The 14,578-nt window shown below is 40.7% G+C and overlaps 1 protein-coding gene across 1 annotated transcript; it reads right to left on the bottom strand.

The window, feature by feature from the left end:
- Positions 1-8,007: 8,007 nt before the first annotated feature.
- SEMG2 (semenogelin 2) lies at positions 8,008-9,999 on the bottom strand. Its single transcript, XM_008951332.3, is given in 2 exon segments — positions 8,008-9,680; positions 9,924-9,999. Coding segments are annotated over 2 exon segments (1,749 nt in total).
- Positions 10,000-14,578: the final 4,579 nt, after the last annotated feature.

The following is a 14,578-nucleotide window of genomic DNA, read 5'->3' as shown; positions in this document are numbered from 1 at the left end:
TTATCGCGCCAGCGCATAGGTAAGAGAGTGAAAGGGCAGTCAAGATCAAACTCTGGGCAATATCCCTGTTTCCGTGCAGCTGGAAAAAACGCCATAGGTCAGGAGGCTGAGGCAGGAGAATCGCTTAAATCCAGGAGGCGGAGGATGCAGTGAGCCGAGATCGCGTCACTGCACTCCAGCCTGGGTGACAGAACGAGACTCCAAAAAAAAAAAAAAAAAAAAAAAGCCGTAGGAAGAGTGGGCACCAATGTGTGATTTCCAGGCCAGGTCACCCCATGGACTCCTCAGAGGAAACGTTCCCAACCCCAGCCACACCCAGGGTCGCCAGGCCCTACCTGCACTCCTCAAGACTCCAGGCTGGGTCATGCAGAGGCAAAGGAGGATGATCACAGAGAGTAGAAAGAAGCCGCTCAGCTTCATAATGCAAGAAAACGGTGTGGGGGCACCTGGAGGCTGGACCTGTCTATGTCAGCTTTGGCGGGGCCCCATCAACAGATGGCGTTTTGACTCCCGGGGCTGGAGGTCAGAGGTGCCTCCGCTTAACCCGGAAGCACCATCTGTTTCCTTTCACCTCCAGGAAGAGACAACGTGAAACAACTGGAATGTAACTTCTGAGAGCCCTCATGGACTGCCTCCTTTCAGGGTGTTACAGAACTCTTCATCATTTTTACTTCATCCAGTAGATTTTGAGGCAATAGGACGCCATTGTCTGGATCCTCTTATGTATTCTCCAAAGAACACTGGCATGTGCTATCCAGGAATCAAGGACGGGGATCAGGGATTCTAGGCAAGCCATCCTAAGGAAGTGTGAAATTATATAAACACTCACAATGTAAATATGAAGAGGAAAGTGTTTCATTATTATAAGCTGTAGAAAATAGGAATAAAAAATAATAAAAACCCGGTAACTGTTGAGGATCTTAATGAATCTTGCTGAAATATCCTCTTTACAGAGAGGAGAAGGGTGAAGTCCGTTGTGTGAAATGGAAGGTGCATAATCTAAGCAAGGAGGTCTTGCTTCATTGTCCAGAGGCAGATCTATGGGTCGACCCAATTTAAAACCTCTGATCACAACGATTTTCTAGGGGAACAGGCAGTTCTCAACTCCTTCTAAGACAATGCTTCTGCAGGAAGGTTTCACGGGCAGCAGATCTGGGGCTCCTAACCTCAATCCAAAATCCAGCAGGACTCCATACACTAATGCCGACGTTCGTAGTAGCAACACCATTTGACCCCTTTGCAAATTTTATCCTGCCAGCACATGGGTAACAGGATGAAAGGGCAGGCAACAGAAAACTCTGGGCAACATCCAGGTTTCTGTGCAGCTGGAGAAAAATGCCACAGGGTGAGTCGGGGACACCAAGTGACTTCCAGGCATGAGGGCCAGGTCGTCGCATGGACTCCTCAGAGGAAATGCTCTCCAACTCCAGCCACACTACGCGTCGCCACGCCCTACCCGCCACTTTTCAGGGCTCCAGGCTGGGCCATGTGGAGGAGGCAAAGGGGGACGGTCACAGTGAGTTGAGAGAGGCTGCTTAGCTTCATAATGCAAGAAAAGGGATTGGGCGCACCTGGAGGCTGGACCTGTCTATGTCAGCTCTAGCGGGGCCCCACCAGCAGATGGTGCTGTGGCTCCGGGGGCTGGAGATCAGAGGTGCCTCAACTTGACCCGGAAGCACCAGCTGTTTTCTTTCACTTCCAGGAAGCAACCACGTGAAACAAGTTCTGGGGTGTAATTTTTCAGAGCCCCCATGGATTTTCCTTTTTTCGGGGTGTTGCAGAACTGTCCTGGCTCTTCCTAATTCTTACTTTATACTGTGGAATTTTTAGGTAATAGGAGGGCATTGTTTTTCCCAGGGACTGCATCAGGACTGACCAATTTCCCTCTTCCCACTGTGTATCCAGAACATTTGAAACCAACTCCTCACAGCCATGTTCAGATAAGGGTGCATTTGAAGTGTTTACTTTTACTACATTAACATTGAAACACACACAGACAGAAAGTAAGAGCCAGATATTGATCTATTAGCAAGATAATTTCTAGATTTATGAAAAATCTAGTTCCTTGTGCACCACAGGCTTTAAGTTTAATTCGTGAAAAAATTTTCTCATTTAATTCATGTCTTAATGTCTTCATGACTGTGTAAAAACTTCACTAGTTGATAAAGTCAAAAGGCCAACTTATGGCTTACAGGACTTAAGATCATTGGTGTCCATTCATTATCTGACTAGTAAGCAAACGAAACAGGGAATTTAGTGGCTGCACACGATGCGTAACACAGACTTTACAAAATTAGTCCAGGAACGTTACTAAGCAAGTATTCAGCAATAAAAACCACACAAACAAATGCTAAAGATAGTTTCTGATTTCCAAAGCTGCCAAATTATATTATGTGGAAAGTACAATTTTATTTAAAAATTATGAGATGTTTAAAGAAACATGAAATACTGCCCATACACAGAAAAGAGGGGAAACAATAAATAGAAATGATCCTTTAGGAATCCCAGACAATAGCCTAGTGGACAAAGATATCAGTTATTATACTCGAAGAACTAAAGGAAATCATGGGCAAAAAGATTAACAGAAAGTATAAAAATCAGTTTCACATCATAAAAAAAATTCATGATGAATGATGAGGTTGTAAAGTAAAATCGCTGATATAGAAAGTCACAAGAGGGTCTTACCAGCAGATAGGAATAGACAGAAGAGAGGAACAACTACTATAATTATAGGTCAATTGAGATTATACACTCTGAGGAACGATAAAGAAAGAGACCTGTGTAATACAATCTAATGGAAAAACATGTGCATAATGGAAATCTCAGAAGAAAGGAGAGAGAAAGAAAGAGGCAGACAGATATTTGAAGATGTAATGGCTAAAAACATTTGATTTTGCTTTAAAACACAAATCTCCATGTATAAAAATCTCAATGAACACTAAGAAAAAACTCTAAGAGATCCACACCTAGACAATTTATAATGGAAATATCAATGACAAAGACAAAAATAAATTCTTTTTTCTTTGAAACAGTCTCATCCTGTCGCTCAGGCTGGAGTGCAATGGCACAATCTTGGCTCACTGCAACCTCCGCCTCCTGGGTTCAAGCGATTCTCCTGTCCCAGCTTCTCGAGTAGCTGGGATTACAGGTGCACACCACCACGCCCAGCTAATTTTTTGTATCTTTAATAGACATGGGGTTTCACCATGTTGGCCAGGCTGGTCTCGAACTCCTGACCTCATGATCTGCCCACCTCAGCCTCCCAAAGTGCTGGGATTATAGGCATGAGCCACCGCGCTTGGCCGAGAAATTCTTGAAAGCAGCAAGAGATAAATAACTCAAAATGACTAATAAATAAGCTTAACAGCTGATTTATCATTAGAACCATGCAAGCCAGAAGATAGTGAGAGAACATATTAAAAGTGGTGAAAGAAATATCGGTCTACCAAGAATTCTATATCTTGGCAAAGCTATCCTTCACAAGTTAGGGAAAAATTAAGGTACTCCCAGATATATGAATACTTCATGTTTTTCACCATTAGATTTCCCATACATGAAATACTGACATGATGGCATATGTAGAAAACTTTTAAGAATCCACATAACTCCAAAATATTATTAGAGCTAATAAACAACTCATCAAGGTGCAGGACAAAATATCAACCTATACCTTTCAATTGCATCATGAAAAAAATCCATTTACAATAGCATTGAAAAGAATGAAATACACAGGAATTTATTTAAGAAAATAATGGCAAGACATGTACATTTGTTGAAAACAACAAATCATGATGAAAGAAATTAAAGAAGACATAAAAATAGAGAGCCATTCCATGTTTGTGGATTGAAGACTCAATATTCTTAGGCAGGCAATTTTCCATATTTTATCTAAAAACTAAATGGAATTCCTATAAAGTTACAGATGACTTTTTGTAGAAATTGACATGTTAATCCTAAAGTTCATGTGTAAATGCATAGGACCCAGAATAGCAACCACAATCTTGAAAAAGTGCAAATATAGAAGACTCACACTTCCATATTTCAACACTTACGGCAAAGCTACAGTGTCAAGACAGTGTGGTACTAGCATAAGCATAGACATATATATCAAAGGAATAGAATTGGGAGTCCAAAAATCAACCATTACATTGTCAATTCACTTATCTTCGACAAGGGTAGAAAAACTATTCAGTAGAAAAAGTCATCTTTTCAGCAAATCATACTGGGAAAACTGGATATCCACATGCAAAATAATATAGTTAGAACCTTATAGCACACCAGAATCAAAAATTCCACTTCCATAATTATACCGAAGAGAACTGAAAATGTATTCATGCAAATATTTGCCCATGAATGCCCATAGCAGCATTATTAATAACTAATAAAAACGAGCATCTGCGAAAAAGGAATCTGGATCTGCACCTTGAGTGGAATGCGAATATTAATCAAGTTGGACCATAAACCTTAGTATAGATGCTAAACCTATGCAGCTTCTAGGGAAGGACATCACAGATAGAACATTTCTGCAGCCTTGGAGAAGGCAAAAGTTCTTAGATACAATAATATTCATATGAAAAGGAAAATGAATATGTTTGATTTCATCACATGTTAAAACTTTAGCTCTTCCAAATACATCATCATTAAGAAACAAAACAAAACAAAACAAGCCACAACCTGGGAGAAAATTCTACTTCTAGGTATTTACCACAGATATTTAAAAATATATATTACTGTGCCTTGTACAAGAACTTATGTGATATCCTAATTCACAATGACCCAAACTGGGAACACCAAATGTTTATCAGCAGATAAATAGAAGAACAAATGTGGAGACTCAAACAATGGAATACTATTCAGCAATAAAATGAATGAACTGCTGATACATACAAAACAGAATGAATCTCAAAAACACTGAATAACAGCGATACACAAAAGGTAATGTTATTCCATAAATTCATTATATAAGGATTAAAAACAGGTGAGTTATGAGTTTCTAGAAGTCAATATATTATTTGCCCCTGAAGAACTGGGACTGAATTTGAAAGGAGCATAAGGCAAGATGAATGTTCCATATGTTCATCTAGGCGTTGTGCAATCATATGTATGTGTTTGTCAAATCTCATTCAAGCAAATGCATAAGATCTGTGCTTTTCTTTATATGTATTTTACCCCCCTTTCAAAGAAGGCATAATAAAAAATTATTTTATTATTATTACTTCCAAATTTGTTGTCCTGGCACTTTTTTTTTTGAGCACTGGGGTTGAGATCATCCCACTCAATATCTCTAAGCACGTCTATGAGATGATTATTATTATCCCTACATTAAGGTGAAGGAACTCTGCATCAGAGACCCCACTTTCCAAGACTATGCAAGCGGTGGGATACACATTTCAAGCTAATTATACCACAGCACACAGCATTTATGACTCTGGCTGTCTCGGTTATTTGCATGTTAATTTAGGTTTCCTTCCCTGCACAATCAGCAACATGTCAGGGAAACTGTTGAATGTATGTCTCTCCACATATAGAGAAGAGAGTCTGTTCAGCAGACTGTAGCAGGTAATTCTAGCTTCCCTGATGCTAAGGCCCCTAAGCCCATCACAGCCTCTCCTCTTTAACTGCTGGGCTGGTAAAATAAGGCAGGTGGCTGATCACAGGGCCTCTGTGTTCTTGGGAAGGATGCAGTGAAGAGAGACAGGATTCTCATAACACTATGACCAAGTCTTTTATCACACACCTACAAGCAATATCAGACCTCATAGAGAAGATTCTTTCTTTCTTTCTTTCTTTTTCTTTCTTTCTTTCATTCATTCTTTCTTTCTTTCTCTTTCTTTCTTTTTCTTTCTTTCTTTTCTTTCTTTCTTCTTTCTCTCTCTCTCTTTTCTTTCTTTCTTTCCTTTCTTTCTTTCCCTTCCTTTCTTTTCCTTCCTTCCTTTCTTTTTCCTTCATTCCTTTTTCCTTCCTTCCATCTCTTTCTCTTTCTTTTCTTTTCTTTCTTTCTTTTTCTTTCTTTCTTTCTCTTTCTTTGCTTTCTTTCTCTCTCTTTGTCTTCTCTCTTTCTCTCTTCTCCCTCTCCCTCCCTCCCTCTCTCTTTCTTTCTTTTTAAGGAAGCTCTACAATATTTAGTCAGCATGTACTATGAAGTTAACTGTGTCAAAGTTTTTCATGGGCAGATGTGGGACTTAAGCTTGCAGGAAAGAAAAGATTTAATTAAAGATATACTAGTTCTTAAAAAAGAGCTAGAATGGAATCCAGATCTCTTATTCCTAGACTAGTGATTTTTCTTACTCCTCTATGTTGGCTTCTTCTCCTGGATGTTTGGCTTTCCCTGGAATCATCCTTAGAATAGAGGGTGAAAGGGCATAAAAGGAGTAGAATTTCTATTATTAACACACCACCTGCCCCAAGACTCTGGCCTGGTCGTCTGGTCTTTCCATCCACAGATAACATTTTTAAATCCACTCACTCTTGCTGAAGTGGTGGAGACTTGACATATCACTCTTCGGTGTAATTGCATCTAAATGTATGCTGTAGGAGTAGGACAGTTCTTAAGCTAAGTGAAGAGATATGCTGCTGTGGACTTGGGGAATACTCATGGCACTAGTAGATCAGGGACTTTCCTAGGGCTTGCTGCAATACATTTTCTCTGTTCTTTCTGGGGGACTGTTAGATCCTGGGGTCCTATTAGTACAGAGGTCACGAGAGACTTTAGGGTTGGCATCAGGAAGTAGATGTGTGCCTGGCAGAGTAATAGCATCTTGTTTTTAGTGTTGGATTTCTATCAATACATCTAGAAATGTGGCTTTGATTGCTATTCTCCCTAATGCTTCAAAAATGTCCCATTCTTTTCTTCCAAAACCATTTTTATCAGAAATGCCCTGAGCCCCTTGAGCCACTAGGAATTCAGAGATCACTGGAGCCAAAAGCAGATAAAGCAGAAAATGATCCCTTTATTGGAAGTTTGAAGGGGCTCCGGGTTTAGAAAGCCTAATGCAAGGAAGCATGGGAAGGTGGTGTCATCCATGGACCAAGGATCTGGGACCACATGGGAGTCTGCAGCTCAGAAACATCAAAGACTTCACTGAGGTCGGGTGACACCTAGGGAGAAAAAAGACAACCAGATATGTGAGGATAGTGGAGAGTGGGGGTGAGGATGGGAGAGCTGGGACCCCTGTCCCCTTTAGCGTCAACTGCACCAGCCCCCTGATCATTAGGACACCAGGTCACTAGTTATCAGCTGGGACCATTGTTTCTGCTGCTTACCCTCTCTTCAGGTACAGTGTTACTTATTGCAAAGGGGCATGGAAGAACCATTTCCCCAATCCAGATTAAAAATTTCCTCTCCTGACATTGCAAGTGTGCAATTAGCACCTGAGATCTCTCAGCATCTCCTGCACCTCCCTTTCCACTTCCTTTTTCACAATCTGAACAGGAATCCTTCTATCTACTCATATCTTTCCTATATTCAGAGAGAGTGGACTGCTAGTCTTTGGGCTTGTGGTCTCTGAAGGAGCACAGATGAACTCTAACAGGGATGAAAGAACATTTATGTACGTGCAGAAAGAAAATATTAACTGCTGTAATATTTCATACTATATGAGAACGAATTTGAGGTTTACTAATCTAAAGTATAAGAATTGACAAGAGTATACCATAAACTCATAAATATGCATATATAGTCAGTGCATGTTCAAAAAAATCTTTAGCAGGTAGGCATGTATAAAAATATTATTGAAGAATACTCAATTAAGAATAGGAATTCTAGGACCCAGTGATAGTCCAAGCATCCTTCCCTGCCGCTACCAGGTCCTCTACTCGCCAGGAAATGGTGTTCATCTTCCCACCACTTGTAATATAGCACTTCTATTGATGTGAACAATGGTTATCCGTCCTACCATGTTCCTGGAGAGTCCCCAACTTTGGGACAGGTACCTCTCCTATTTGGTAAGAAAAGCAAACTTACCTTGCTATTGGTCCAGCTTTTCAAGTGGTTGCTAAGCAATAGGACTATGTAGATATTGGATTTCTGTCTTCATTATATTGTTGTGTCAAATGATCATCTTGGGCAACCTCGTGCTCAGTAATTACAATATTACGTGACTCACTGGATTCCTGTTTGTATCTGCCTTTTTGTTCATGACTGAGTAGGTCTTGTTCGCTATCTGCAGATTGACCAGACTTTCCTTTTGCATTTTGGCCAGACCATTGATCTTGATTAGGATTTTGTGTCTGGATTTGAGACTTGTCTTCTACTAGCTTTTCAGTTTGGAAAGAAATACTGCTTTGGGATACATCTTTCTGTGAGCTCTTTCCTCCATAGTTGAGTCGTCTTTCTTCTGTACTTGAAGATTGGTATGACATTTTATTTTCCTTACGGCCATGCTCTTGATCTTGACTAGGAATTGTTACCTGGTTTTGAGACTTGCCATGTATTTTCTCTTCAGTTTGGATAGAAATACTGCCTTTGGATACACCTTTCTGTACGTCCTTTTCTCCACTGTTGAGATGTCTTTCTTCTGTACTCGAAGATTGCTATGATATTTTATTTTCCTTACGGCCATACTCTTGAGCTTGACTAGGAATTCTTACCTGGTTTTGAGACTTGCCATGTATTTGCTCTTCAGTTTGGATCGAAATACTGCCTTTGGATACACCTTTCTGGATGCCCTTTTCTCCACAGTTGAGATGTCTTTCTTCTGTACTTGAAGATTGGTATGACATTTTATTTTCCTTATGGCCATGCCCTTGATCTTGACTATGAATTGTTACCTGGTTTTGAGACTTGCCATGTATTTTCTCTTCAGTTTGGATAGAAATGCTGCCTTTGGATACATCTTTCTGTACACTCTTTTCTCCATGGTTAAGTTGTCTTTCTTCTGTACGTGAAGACTGGTATGATATTTTATGTGCCTTCTGGCCATGCTCTTGATCTTGATTGAGATTTTTTGTCTGGTGTTGATTCTTGTTATATACTAGGAGCTCATCTTGGGTAGTAAAAATGTCTTTGGGTCCATGTTGGAGTCTGTCTTGATGTGCAGGATGGAGTGAAGTTTGTAGTTTACCTGAATGTTCCTCTCTCACGTCAACTACATTTTGGTAATGCCCTTTATTTTGATGAGAATTTTTAGTCTCAAGTTGTTGTTTGTTAACTACTAGTTCTTCAGTTTGGAGAACATAACTGCTTTGGGATCCACCTTGTGTTCTACCTTTTTGTGCACCAGAGGCTGAAGCTTGCTCTTTACTTAGTCCGTGAACCCATAGCCTTTTTTCTGTGTTTGAATATTGACTGGATAATCCCTTTCCAGATGGGCTATTCCCCTGATCTTGAGAAGGATTTTGTGTCCCACAATGAGCTTGGCCTCCTTTATGATGTATAACTATCATGTGAAAATGACCTTCTGATTTATCATGGTCTCTGCCTTCTTGTTTATAATTGAGCAGTTGTTGACTTCCATCTAGGTGTTGTTTTGATTTTGTCACCTTATGTAGGGCATTCAAATCATATTGTTGACTTTTTCGGGTCTGGTCATGATCATTGATGTCTACATGATATGTGTGTTGAATAGAAAAACTGCCTTTGGATTTAGTATGTTGTTGGTCTTTTTGTCCAAAGTAGTGCTGGCCCTTTTGTCCATGTGGAAATTGGGAAGATCCACTTGGTAATTGGCCTTTTGATCCATCTGGTAATTGATAATAGAAATGTATGCATTCATTATCTCCAAAGCTCTCTTGAAACTCTTACCTCCCACCTTTTCCCAACAAATTTCTGGTATTTCTGAAAGCCTACGGCGTTGGGTGGAGAAAAATCATTTCTCATCAAGGAGAAGAATCTGTGCCTGAACAGGTTACTGTTTGCACCCTGAATATCCTTAGAGGCCATTCTTTTTGAGTCGCTTTCCCCAAGGCTTACCCTCTCCACTCACCTTTTTGTCCCATCACAGCTGCTTGCTTCTCCAAGATAAGGAGCAGGGAAAGGACAAAGAGGATGATGGACTTCATCTTGCTTGAAAAATCTTGTCTGAGAGCTGAGCGGATCTCTTCATTTATATGTTCCTTGAGTGGGTGTGCTATGGGTGGAGCTGAAATGTCAAAAGGCACTGCCCTTTCATAGCTTATTAGTAAATGCCAACTTCCTCACCCCTGCTCAGTGGGGGATAATGTCAAAGTCCCCAGGGACTTAGCATGGGGACATAATGTCAAAGGCAATTTTTTTTACTTCCAGAATCCCCAGCAAAATTTTATCGGTCTTTGTATATCATCATGCCAGATCGCTTGCATTATACAGAAGAAATTCAGTCTGGAGTAGGAAGGAGACTAGCTTCAGGTTACAAAAGTAATTGGTGGCTGACAATGCCTTCATACTCTAAATGCGAGTTTCCTTTCTGATGCAATAACTTAAATACTAAATTTTAGGTATAACTCTATCCTTTGTCTTGTTTTAAAGTAATCCTGAGACACATTCTGTTTTACTCGAGAAGGAGCAGTCATAGAAGTAGAATGATACAGAAGAGAAAGAAACTTTATGTAAGCCAAAGAAAAAAATTTCAACAAATAAATGAGGCATACCAATGTCAAATGTATCTGTGAAGTTCATCACAATAAAGACTAACGTGTCAAAAACTTTCTAATGTTACTCACTGCTAGTAATGTTAACGAGAGATAAATACAGTTGTGTTGGGTTGTCAGTTGAAGGATGGAGTCCAGCTGAAACCATCTCAAGAAGTCTGATTTCATGGTGGAATGAGAGGTGCGGCTGCATCTGGAGGGTGAGGTAAGCTCCAGAGATTTTTTGAAAGGATGAGAAAAATTTAACATATTTTTATGATGCTAGGAACAACTGTTGGAAAAAGAAGTAAGAATGTTGGTTTCCAAATTGGATTATTTGATGATATTTACCTAAACAAAAATGTATTTACCAAAATACATTTTTTAAATAAAAGCATTTCATACTTCTGTAATAAACTGCTGAACCCTCCAACAGGCTGTGAGAAATATTTGCCAACTTCAATTCATTAAATAATGTATTGAGAGTGGACCTAAAGCTAAAATTTTTACCTTGGGTGGAAGCATAGGGTTTTTTTGCTTTTGTTGTGTTGTGTTGTGTTGTGTTGTTTTGTTTTGTTGCAATTGTGAAAACTTCTTGAAAAATCCGAGGAAGGTTTTTTGTTTGTTTTGTTTTTTTGTTTTCTGTTGTTGTTTTTTTTTGAGACAGAGTCTCGCTCTGTCACCCAGGCTGGAGTGCAGTGGCACCATCTCAGCTCACTGCAAGCTCTGCCTCCCAGATTCATGCCATTCTCCTGCCTCAGTCTCCCAAGTAGCTGGGACTACAGGTGCCCGCCACCACGCCCAGCTAATTTTTTGTATTTTTAGTAGAGACGGGGTTTCACCGTGTTAGCCAGGATGGTCTCGATCTCCTGACCTTGTGATCCGCCCGCCTCAGCCTCCCAAACTGCTGGGATTACAGGCATGAGCCACTGCACCCAGCCAGTTTCTTTACTTTGACTGAAAAAGTCCTTGTTATGAGCAGACAACAGGAGAAGCAGCAACATTTGAACAGTGACCCTGTATGCATTCAGAACACTGTGGAGGGTAGTTCTGGAGAAAGGAAGGCTTGGAAACTTATTTTCAATTATTCTCTCTTAAAATCCTAACCTTCCAGTAAGCAATGCTATATGGAAGGGGAGAGGGGAAAGGCCAACCATAGGAAAAAATGCTACTTATGCCATCAAACTTGAAGCATGTGAGCTATGTGGTTTCTCTATGAGCCATTCTGAGATCTTACCAGTTTTATCTGTTTGCCCTAAGGGCAGTAAGTATTTCCTTATGGCAGGGACCCCAAAATAAAAGAGTAAAGTTTTCCTGAACACAAATTTATTGCTGTACCTGCTAATCACTATAATCTTCCTTATACTTCCCTTAAGGAAATACCAGGAACTGTTCTGTTCCAAGATTACCGGAACAAACAAGAGTCTGAAATATTAATCTTACTTATGGATCAAGAACAAAACTTCCAACTAATCTAGTGTCCAAAAGATACAGATAAAACAAAGATGTACAAGATTTGCAAAAACAAAGCAGGAAAATGCAAACTAGGCACAACATGTGATTATGATACTCATATCATGATTGGATTTAATGAAATTTGAAAAAAAAGCATTTCAAAATTAAAAATAAATCTATTGATAAAGATGAAAGACGAAATTGGTAATTTGGAAAGCATAAACATGGTATAGTGCTGCATACATCTTAGATATGGTATCATGATTGGGAAAATATCAAATGATAAAAAATAAACAAGGAAAAAATAGTAGAATATTTTAAAGTTCACCAAGTAGGAGACAGGCCACTGAGCTTGACACAGCTTATATGCCCCTGTGGCAGCACAGTGGCTATGTGTCCACACTGAGTACCTGAGAAATAGCCCTGTAACACCCTCTCCCTCCAGAGACACATCCATGGCCTGCTCAGTGGCCCTATACTCCCAATAAGAGCTTGAGAAACAGACTCACAGGCTCCCCTGCTGGGCTTGACACCACGCTGGCCCAGCTGCCGAGAGCCCATTTCCCAAACCTGAGAAACAGCCCATGGGCCACCCCTGGTGGGCATACCCAAGCCAGCCAAGTAGCTATGTGGTCATGTCCCAGGTCTGAGAAACAGTCCCACAGATTGCCTCTGGTGGTCACACCTGAAGGACAACCAAGAAGCTCCATGCCTGCACCCTAGGCCTACAGAACATCTTCTTGGGCCACCCCTTACAGAAATGCTCAAAGCCTAGCCACTCAGCCATGCAGCTGTGTCAAGTGCCTGAGAAAAAGCCCTCTTTCCTCTCTCATTCCCTTCCTCTCGTAGGCCATCCAAGCAGCCTTACACCCACATCTTGGGCCTGAGAAAAAGCCCAGTAGACTGACCCTGGCAGACATGTCTTCAGACCAGTTGAGCAGCTGTACTTCCACGTCCTGAAACCAAGAAACAGCTTCACAGGCCACCCCTAGCCTGTAGTCACACTCACTGACTGAACAAACATGTGCCCATGCTTCCAGCCAGGATAACAGCACCCTGGCCCCAATACCATTGAGTCATACCTTAATTGAATTACCTACCACGTGGACGCACATACCCCTGACCTGAGAATGAGCGCTGGAACCACAGCACTGGCAAAGCCATGCCACTGTAGCAGCACACTCTCTCAACTAGGGCGCTGAGAAACTCTCAAGTGCCACAAGTGTGGATCATAGGTGAAGAAACTCTATGGAAACAATACTGCTACATACACCTACAGCAAAAACCAACAAACCCAAATGAACTAACACCTAAAGACCCATTCATAAAAATAAGTTTTCGCTTATGAAATCTACTCCATAAAATTGGAAGAGGCAACTTTTCCATCAGACACATAAAATAATAGCAGAAAACTTCTTGCATCTTGGGAGAGAGATAGAAATCCAGGTCCAGGAAGCTATAAGAACCCTAAATAAATTCTACCTAAACGGGTTCTCTCCAAGGCACATTTTAATTGCATTGCTAAAAGTCAAAGACAAAGAAAGATTTTTAAAAGCAGCAAGAGAAAAATGTCAAGTCACATATAAGGTAACCCCCATCTGACTAAGAGAATTTCTCAGGAGAAACCTTACAGGCCAGGAGAGAATGGCATAATATATTCAAATTACTAAAAGAGAAAACTGTCAGCTAAGAACATTACACTCAGCAAAGCTATCCTTCAGAAATGAAGGAGAAATAAAATCGTTCAGAGAGAATAAAAATTAAGAGAGGAGGGTGGCAGAACAAGATGGTGGAATAGAAGGCTCCAATGATCCCCCCTGCCCCCACCAAGGTCACCAATTTAACAAGTATCTGCAGAGAAAGATCACCTTTATAAGAACCAAAAAATCAGGTGAGCACTCACAGTAACTGATTTTAACTTTATATCACTGAAAGAGGCGCTGAAGGGGTAGGAAAAACACTTGTATCACTGATGCCACCCCTTCTTCATCTCCCGGTTGCAGGTGTGGGGCACAGAGCATTTCTGTGCACGGGGTGAGAGAAAGCACAGCAATTATCAGTTAAAAAGTGGCGGGAATGAAGTTAAAGTATAGAGTCTTTATTAGTTTTCTTTCTCTTGTTTGTTTACGGAAGCAGTGTTAAGTTGTTGTCAGTTTAAATAATGGGTTATAAGATAGTATTTGTGAAGTGTGAGTCTTCCAACTGTGTTCCTCTTAGTCAAGATTGTACGGCTATTTGGGATCCCTTGACATTCCAAATGGACGTTAGAACCCACTTTTCCATTTCTACAAGAAAGCCATAAAATTTTTGATAAGAATTGCATTGATTCGGGCTGGGCATGGTGGCTGTAATCCTAGCACTTTGGGAGGCCAAGACGGGTGGATTGCCTGAGCTCAGAAGTTCAAGACCAGCTTGGGCAACACGGTGAAACCCCGTCTCTAGTAAAATACAAAAAATTAGCCAGGTATGACAGCGTGCACCTGTAATCCCAGCTACTCAGGAGGCTGAGACAGGAGAATCGCTTGAGCCTGGGAGGCAGAGGTTGCAGCGAGCTGAGATCGTGCCACTGCACTCCAGC

The sequence above is a fragment of the Pan paniscus genome, chromosome 21 (genome assembly GCF_029289425.2).
Source record: "Pan paniscus chromosome 21, NHGRI_mPanPan1-v2.0_pri, whole genome shotgun sequence".
Classification (NCBI taxonomy): domain Eukaryota; kingdom Metazoa; phylum Chordata; class Mammalia; order Primates; family Hominidae; genus Pan; species Pan paniscus.
Note: the sequence above shows the minus strand (reverse complement) of the source record. Positions and strands in the feature narration are given on the sequence as shown.